This window comes from Pteropus vampyrus, unplaced genomic scaffold (genome assembly GCF_000151845.1).
Source record: "Pteropus vampyrus isolate Shadow unplaced genomic scaffold, Pvam_2.0 Scaffold12, whole genome shotgun sequence".
In the NCBI taxonomy this organism is placed as follows: Eukaryota; Metazoa; Chordata; class Mammalia; order Chiroptera; family Pteropodidae; genus Pteropus; species Pteropus vampyrus.
Window position 1 is genome coordinate 13,673,727 of NW_011888793.1, and position 9,629 is coordinate 13,683,355.

The 9,629-nt window shown below is 36.3% G+C and overlaps 1 protein-coding gene across 1 annotated transcript in view; it reads right to left on the bottom strand.

The window, feature by feature from the left end:
* The window catches only part of PLD1 (phospholipase D1), a 114,971-nt gene that overhangs the window by 26,722 nt on the left and 78,620 nt on the right, over window positions 1–9,629 (bottom strand). Inside the window, exons 21-22 of the mRNA XM_023524083.1 lie at window positions 4,707–4,820; window positions 2,226–2,275 (exon numbers count right to left, since the gene is read on the bottom strand). Of these exons, the coding sequence (XP_023379851.1) occupies window positions 2,226–2,275; window positions 4,707–4,820 (164 nt within the window). The remainder of the gene's footprint in view (window positions 1–2,225; window positions 2,276–4,706; window positions 4,821–9,629) is intronic.

A 9,629-nucleotide genomic window follows, 5' to 3' on the forward strand; every position in this document is an offset into this window, starting at 1 on the left:
TAAAAATAGATAAATTGGATTTCATCAAACATAAAAGTTTTTTACTCCAATGAATATAATCAAGGGGAAAATGACAGAATGGTTTCTGATGAGAAACTGGCTATTAATCTTATTGAAGATCTCTTATACTGGATAATTTGCTTCTCCCTTGCTGCTTTCAAGATTTTCTTTTTGTCTTTGTGTTTTGCTAGTTTGATTATGATGCGTGTTGGTGTGAATCTCTTTAAGTTCATCTTAACTGGATTTTGCTGAGCTTCTTGGATGTGCAGATTCGTGTTTTTCATCAAATTTGGGAAGATTTCAGTTGCTATTTCTTTAAATATTCTATCTGCATTTTTTTCCTCTTTCCTCTTCTTCTGGCACTCCCATTATGTGTATGTCAGTGGGCTTGATGATGTTTTATAGGTCTCTAAGGCTTTGTTCATTTTTCTCCATTCTTTTTCTTTCTGTTCCTCAGACTGGATACTCTCAATGGACCTCTGTTAAAATCTGTTAATTCTTCTGCCTGCTACAATCTGATACTGAGCTCCTCTTTAGATATCATTTCCTTTAGTTCTTTGTACATAGTTAAACTAGCTGTTTTAATGAGTATTCAAACTGTCAGACAGGTCAAATTATGACAATTCTCAGAATTCTCAGGGAATGGGAGCTTCAGACCCATTTGGCTCCTTCCAGTGGTTGGTAGGCTGCTGGTTTTCAAAGTGCTGAGCTGGTTTTCAAGTCTACTGTGGAACTGAGGACAGAGGGATGGGTAGGTGGCAAATTAAAACGCCACAAAGCTTGATGCTTCTACCAAGATTCTGCTGTCTTTCTGGAATAAACAAACATTCCTCGGATTGTAACAAGCCTTTGGTTAATTTCCAGAATTCTGAAAGAGATGACTTTGACAATTTTTGTCAGTGTTTTTGTTGCTTTTATGTAGGAGTGAATTTTTGGAGATTCTTAATATGTTATTCTTACTGATGTCTTAATTCTTTATTTTTAAGTGAAAAATATACATATAAGGAAGGACTAACATTTTCTCCCCATATTCTGTGATACAATATCCAGTATATAAAATCTTCAAAAAACTCAACTGAGGTGATTAGCATATATGAAGCCCATACCACATGGCATCATATGTTTGTGATGGCTCCTCCTGACTTTTCTAGACCTCCTGGTCAGTTGAGTTGAAACTCTTATGATCACCTGATATTTCCCTTACTCTTCTGCTCCCACATCTCTTCAAGTCTTCCTTCACAGTCTTATTGACACATAAACTTTCTTTCCACTACCAATGGACCATTATCTCTACCTGCCACGAGTCTCTCTCTACTCTGTTTACCAACAGTAAGTAAATCTTCATATAAACTCTCTTTCATGAGTTCATTTCAGGGGTCTGAGGTTTCCATCAATCTCATCTTTTCTTATTCTGGATAAAAGCTATTCTTTTTAATGTGGTCCTCAAAGTTTTCACATTCTGGACCCAACTGGAACTCGATGTCAGAAAGCTTGGGTTCTGACTCTGGCTTATTTTTTGTGGAATCTTTCATACCTATTATACAGGGTATAAAATATTACTGAGCACCCACTATGTGATGAACTTAGAGTCAGTTTACAGAGATATAAATAAGTAAACACACAGTCACAATATATTATAGTTAAGAACTTTGTAGAAGGATCAATTAAGAAGATATCTGAGAAAGTGCCTTTGAAAATAAAAAAAATAAAAAAAAACCTACAAAAGTGAAAGGTATTACTGTGGTTTTTTCTTTCTTATTTATTTACCTCCAGTGTAATATCCTCAAAGATTTAGACTCTGGGACTTCTACATTTATAGGAGGCCAGGTAAATCCTATTAACCTCATAGCATTTATGTCCTCATCTTTAAGGCAGAAATGACACCTGTCCTGCTTACCAGCCAGGACTATGGGGAAGAATCATGGTGGAAGATGCATGTAGGGTCCTTGTGAAGTGCCTTACAAATCCCACTCACTATCGAGACAATAATTATAAATAAATAAAAATAAATTATAAAAATACTCTTATTTTTTATGGCCTATGCATCTCAAGCCATCATTTGAACACTGGTTTGGACAATTTAATGGGAATAAGTAATTTACCTCTGTTAAGCATTTCATAAGATACCTTTTGTGAATAGAGTTCTATAATCACACTGTGAAAACATTAATAATTACTGATGTGTCACCAAAACAACCATGAAGGGATAAAAAGTAGTTACTTACGCTCTGCTTTCAACTGTCCAAGGATGGAATTTTCTCCTCTGCACATGGTTCTGAACAGATGTAAAGGAAAGAAATAATTATGGAGGTTTCAAAGGAATCAATTCCAAAAGCAGTATCTGTGGGGTTTGGTCCTAATCCAAGTAAAGGCAGAAGAGTGTTTTTATGGAAATGCCACATAGATCTTTTCAGAAACTAAAAAACCACAAGACGATCACTTTGTATTGTTACTGATAAGACAAGGTAGTTGTTTTGAGATGGTGAGTAAATGGAAAAGTTATAAAATTAATGTTAATTTCAGAAAGAGGCATTATTTTTAAAAGATGGATTATGAATGAACTTTCCCTCTCAGAATATTTAGTGACAGCAAAGATAAATTTAGAATGCCTCAATAGATAAGAATACTTACAGAAATCACATTACTTTCAGAGGTGAAAAGGGCAAACACTTAGCAGAGTAATGTTGGAATTAAAGAAACTATTATACTTGGACTGTCTCTGTAAAGTTGGTAAACTCCTTAAAAGTGAAAAATATTTTCTCAAACAACTGACTCCACTAATGATTTTGTTTCCCAAGACTCTGATAATAGTCAATGAATTATTAAGACTGACAAAACAAAAAATTCTATGCTCCATCTGCTTGCTCTATGAAAGTAATTAAAAATACACTTATGCATGGGAAATGCTGATATTATTAAAGATGATGCCAGCAAATAGAGATTTATTTGCAGAATAAAAGATTATAGTTTTGGTTGCTGAACAAAAGCCAAGCATGTTATTTCATTCAACTGGTTCAAACCCAAGAAAATCGTCATAGAAAATAATTACAATTGACAATATTCCAAAAATAATATTAGAATGGCAAATAAAGTGGATAAAATCCAATTAAACATTAAGTCAGTGCCTTAAATACTTGAAAAGCTTTGTTTGTCATGTTATTAATCAGATAATAATAGAAATGGGCACATCTTCAATCCAAGCGTATAGTCCAAAGCACAGTTAGAGTTCCCCCGTAGTGTCATCAAGCAAAGTTACCCAAGAGGAAGCAACAACAAAAATCTTTACTTGAAACCATGACAGACAGACATAGAAAAGTCAGAAAAAAACAAGAGGATTAAAAAAAAAAAAAAATTTCTGCCACAATGGAGCACTCAAATTGTGCACAGAGGACCCTCAGATCCTGCAAGGGGTGTCTCTGGGGTGGGAGACCCCAGCAGGAGGGCATCTAAGCCCCCACCCCCAATTTGACCAGGGCCCTGGATCTGAATTTGCTTTATGCACTGGAAGCTGTGAGTAAGGTCTTCTTTGTCCTTCCCCCTCTCCCTCTAAAAAGGGTTTGATTAGAAAAGTGGGAAACTACAGGGAGCTCTGAAAAACAAGGGGTATTAAAAGCCAACAGCCCGGTTCTGGTCCTTGCTTTGACTTATGAAGAGTGTGATCCTGACTCAAGCTCTTTCGTATCTCTGGTCACAGAGTTCATAACTGGGAGCCGGCTTCATGCCCAGGCCTGTCTACGCCCAGGCTCCTTCCTGGCTAAGTGACCCAGAAAAAACTCAGCTTTTATCACTTTCAACCCTATGTCTCTACACCTGTCCACCAGTCACTACCTCTCAACTTTCTTCATAATGCTCTACTGGATAAGGCTTGAAGCCTCAAGGGCCTTTTTGAGTGAATATGTAAACTCTGCTTTTTAAAATTTCAAGAAGAGGACTTAATACTTTCCCTACAATTTTAACAAAGATGTAGTAGAGAAAACAGAATTCAAATTCCAAGAGATAGAAAAGAATCTCCAACTTCACTTACTAGCAGAGGCTGCTATTACCAACCTTTTTAAAGAGTTTGCTCCCTAAATCATAAACGCGCACAAATCATAGCATTTTAAGTATTTCTTTTTTTTTTCTTACTGCAAATATGAAAATGTCAATAACTATTTCGTGGCTTAATGGTAATGTAAAATGAACATTTTATACATATACTTTATACATACACATATAAGTCCTTGTCTCCATTTATAATATCTATATGTATACTATATAAACATATTCATATATAATATGTGGAACATGAGACTAATATTTTAGTTTAATATATGTAAATATATATATATATTATAAAAATGGAGACAAGAACTTTTAACATATATTATTTTATACTTTATATGATATATATTATTTTAAATGTATATATCTATATACTTTTTATATATTATTTAAAAACCACACCTACACTAGCCATTGAATATAAAAGAGACTAATATTTTAGTTCTTTTATGTTTGCCATGTGTCCTAGGCTTACCATTTACAATTTTAGGTTCTATGTGAAATCTTACCAACTTGTAAACAGGCCAAGATTCAAAAGTACAATACAGTATTCATGTGTTCAACACTCCTCTGAATAGATGTGGACAAACATTTCCACTCCTTTCAGCAGCTTATGTATGTAACTGATTGAAAGCTGAAAATAGGAGATTTTAGAGCTTTGTCACCTGTAGTTGAAGTGCATTATTGCCTGTAGAGCATTTCCTCCACCAGTTGAAATGTCTCCTTCAAACCCTGGCAGAAGTGGTATCACAACATATACCCGGTATCTCTTGCTTTCCCTGCAAAGGTCAGATACAGAAAGATTCACACATACACGTACACACACATACAAAAGTACATACAGTAACAGTTTAACATGACAGCCAAGCAGTTCACATGGGCTTAGAGATTGAGTGAATGGCTCCCTACAATATATTCTATCACATTTCAGGGCTTTGGAGTACTACTACATTGGAGCCAGAAGCTATTTTCCAGGCTAATAGTTCATAACAACCTGAACTTGGCAGTAATGTGGGGATTGTCCCCTATCTCTCTTTATAGTATTATCCTTCCTAGGGCAAAATTCATTGTAAGAAAGCCTTGCTTGTATCCCATGGAAGGTGAAGGGGTTACAATAAAGTTTTTGAAAAGACTTAATCATAATAGTTTTATGTCTAACAAGTTACATCCATTGTACCTAGATCAGAGCCTGGCAAATGGTAGGCAATCAGTTAATAATTGCTGAATAAAGGAATTTTCACAATCTAGGGACAAAAAGACATACTGGACTCAGTATACCTTCCAATGCAGAAATCATCATTGTTTAGAAACTCTGGTTCAGAAGCAAAATGTTACCCTGGGCCCTTCAAGAATTCTGAGTGATTGATGGTTTTTAAACCCCTGCATAAATATAACACAAGATTTGTTTGGCCTACTCTCCCAACTGATTAACAGCACCCTTTGAGAGAAAAGCCTCTGAGTAGCCTTTGAGTACTCTGTAACGGAACACATGGTAAACATGCGGCTCCTTACTCTGATCTGCATTCAGAAAGCTGGAAATTTGGAGAACTATGTTCAAATAGATATCGCCTGTTTGGAGACAAAGCTGTTACAAGTCCTTGTCTCCGTTTAGAAGATACGCAGGAAGAGAAGAAAGCCTGCAAATGACAGTGATACCCACTGTGGTGAGAACCCCAGCCATATATTTGAGAGGTTTATATTCACACAAAGGTACTGCGACTGGCTAATTTTCTAATCAGATCCTACTTAAACTTTTCATAATACTTAATTTCTAAAGTTCCTTTTCTTCTAAACAGCTACATTTTTCTTTCATGCAAATGTTATTACTACTCTCCGAAGCGTCAGATTTCATTATTGATGTCTCTAAATGCCAGTGTACGTATAGGACATGTGGAAAGTGAAGTTCAGGGCAGAAGCAACAGCCAACAGGACTCTGGGGGCTTGTTGCCCTTAACTGCGGTGCTGAGAAACAACGAATTTGAAGTAGGTTGTTGTAATGGCATGGATTAATCACTAGATGGCAAACATAGTTTGAGGTGGAAAATAAACCATTTAAAAAATGCAAACTGTTATAGTTGTCTACCTGATAAGGGTAAGAGGCTCGCATTCCTAAATAGTAAACCAGCTTCAGTATGACCCTCAGACCCACTGTCCCTTTGCGCAGGGGTGCACCTCCCTACCAAGGAGGGTTGGCGCATCTGCTCTCTGAGTCCGGGATGCCGTTTTCCACCTCTCAGGATGCCACTCCTCTTTCCAGGACAAATGCTCCTTCTGCGGTCAAGCCATCCTGGATTTTCCAGTCAAAAGTGGTCTGCTCCTGCCTCTGTGCTCCCATGGCACAATGCTGGGTAGTTTACTCATGCCCTTTTGGCTTTAGATTCAGTAGCGACACACACATCTGCTGCCTAGGCTATGTGATAAGTGCTTTTGAAACACAGAACGTATGTCCACATGCCTTTCTGTTTTTGGCAGTGCCCAATAAAGGATCCTTGCACATGGTCTGCACTCGGCAGTATTTACTTTGGGAGGATGAGGTCAGGTTGGAAGAATGTTTCTAGGAGGGCTCTAGTAGAGAAGAGGTTAAGCTGCTCAGGATGTTTTTGGTTTGTTTTTTTTTTTAATTAAATTACATTTTATTTAAATGTTTTATTGTGGTAAAATATATGTATAACACAAAATTTGCCATTTTAACCATTCTTAAGTGTACCATCCAGTGATATTAATTACACTCACATGTTGTACAACCATCATATCTATTTCCAAAATGTTTCCATGACCCCAAACAGAAACTCTGTGATAATTAAGCAATAATTCCCGTTTAGCCTCTAATCTACTCTCTGTCTCTATGAATTTGCCTATTCTAGAGAGTTCACCTAAATGGAATCATTTGTCCTTTTGTGTCTGACTTATTTCACTTAAAATAATGTCCTAATTATTTATGTTGTAGCATGTGTCAGAATTTCCTTCCTTCTTATGGCTAACTAATACTCCACTGTATGCAGAGACCATGTTTTGTTTGTCCAGTCAGTTGCTGATGGGCATTTGGTTGTTTCCGCCTTTCGGCTGGCTACTGTGAATGATGCCATGATGAATGTTGGCATACAGTGTCTGTGTCCCCGGTTTTAGTCCTTTTGGGTGCACACCCAGGAATGGCATTGCTGGGCCATACAGTTATTCTACATTTAGCTTTTTAAGGAACCACAAAATAAATTACATTTTCCAGTGGATAATATGTGCTCATAGTACAAAATTTAAGAGTGGTGTAAGATTATATAAAAAAATCCTTTCACTCCTTTGTCTGCAGCTCCATCTTCCTTTCTCAAAAGCGACTCTATATTGCCTTCTATATTTTTTCAAAACAGTCTATGAATTTATAAGCATACATATGTATTCTTTCCTTCTACACAAATATTAGAATGCTAGAAACAATTTTCTGAATGTTATTTTTATCATTTACCAGTGTATCCTGGAAATTCTTTGAACATAGAGAGTTGCCTATTTTTTTTTAACAACAGCAACATGGTATTCCACTATACATTTGTACTATAATAGTTAAACCAGTTCTCTATTAATGGGCATTTAAAACATTTCTAATTTTTTACTATTTCAAAGTAACTATTTTGCTATGTATGCTGACCCACATAAGTCATTTTTCACATTTGTTGAAAGAATCTTAGAAGTGGTATTGCTGGTCTTGAACACCAGTGTTTGTGATTCTGTTTGTAAAATACAGTTCCCTTTTATCCCTGTGTTTTATAAAAGTAAAAATGACTTCAAAATGTAGACTTCATATTAAGATATAGAGAAATGTCCTATAATCAGAAGGGTCACTTAGTAAATTATATAAATGTCTAACCACTATGCCGAACATCTGAAACTAATATAAAATAATATTGAATGTCAACTGTAATTGAAAAAAAAATTTTTTTTAAAGAAAAATGTCCTATAAAAATCCTATAGCTTTAGACAAAACACTCTTGTAAATTTACTTTTATAGGAATCAGAATATTCACATTTTCTTGTTCTTGGGACTTTGTTGGCTCCAAATCAAGGCCTTTGCTTTTTCACAATGCACTCGTTCTTGAATTTCCTGAATGATGAAAATTTTAAACTGTGTTCAGCAAATTAGCAGAAACGACTTAGATTTTCACTGCTGCAGAAAAAAGGGCTCTAGAATTTCAAAACATAAAATCAAGTTAAGTTTAAGCCAATAAAGAGAAAATTCTATTCAAGAGTATGTCCAATCTCCTTCTTTGATCCCATCCACAGAAAACAACAGTTGCTAGCTGCTGAGGATTCTAATCTCTTCTGAAACATTGCACCCTCAGAACATTGGGGTGGTACTAACGATAGCAATCAGCGTAGGGCAAGAACCGGATGGAGCCTCTAATGAACCGGAGCCCCTAATGTGCAGAATTATTTATGATCCTAAAAGCCAGATAAGAGTTAGTGGGCAGCAAGCCATTATGCAAGCAATGGCTCCATCCACTTAAGTTCAAACAATTTTGTAAAACTGAATTCTAGGCTTTTTGTTAAAATAAGTTTTTCTTTCGAAACTCACTAACTCTTATAACAGTGCTATGTATGACAGCTAAAAATTGGAAATAAATGTCCAATAATAGGGGAATGGTTCACAAAATTATGCTACAGCCATTCAATGGATATAACTTTTGCAGTCACTAAAAATGACCGCTATGATGACTTACTAGCAAAATACTCTGATGCTGTGTTAAAATGGTCCCAATGTAAAGTTACATTTACAAGACAATTACAGATGTGGCAGGCTGAAACTATGATATGCTAAGTAATTTTCCCCTTAAATGTGTTAACTTCCTCCACTCTGTGACATGAAGCGGGCATTGCTCCTAGGGTGGCACTATCACAAAGGAACCAGGGCACAAAGAAATGAGGGCTTCTTAGATTTGGGGAACTAGATACAAATTTTTTGAGCTGAGGTGGGAGTATAAAGAAATAAAAATGAGACTCAGTGCAGGGACTCTTCCCCTTTCCCTTCAAGCAGAATTCCAAGGAAAACAGGACTGACTCCATCACCTTTCAAACATGAGGAGATGGGGGCGATGAGGATATGAGCCTTATTTCTAGAGGAACCCCAGGGAAACTTCCTCCAGCCCCTGTGATGTGGCAGCAACAGAGGAGAACTGACCGAAGGCAAGGTTGAAAGAAGGCTGAGGCCTCAAGATACAGTAGGCAGATGCCAGAACAGGCCTGAGATAGATCAATGCTGAGAGCTAAAAGTCCCTTCCCAAAGATACAAGGCCCCTTAGCATCTATACCAAAAATAGGGTGTGTGTCACCTTGACTGGCTGAATACAGAGCAGAAATAACCAGAAACACTGAATTTGGCCACATTTATCAGGAAGTGACTAAACTAAATTTCCTTCTATTGTACTGAAATGGGACTTGAGACAAATTCAGGTAAGTTACAGGAAAAGGAAATAAGTTACAATTCAATAGAATATATAAGTATATATATTAATATGAACAAAAAAGGAAATAGCAAAATAAAAAGCAAAATTTTAGGGTGATAATGAGATTTTTAACATCTTTAAGATTTGTGATTGCCGTAA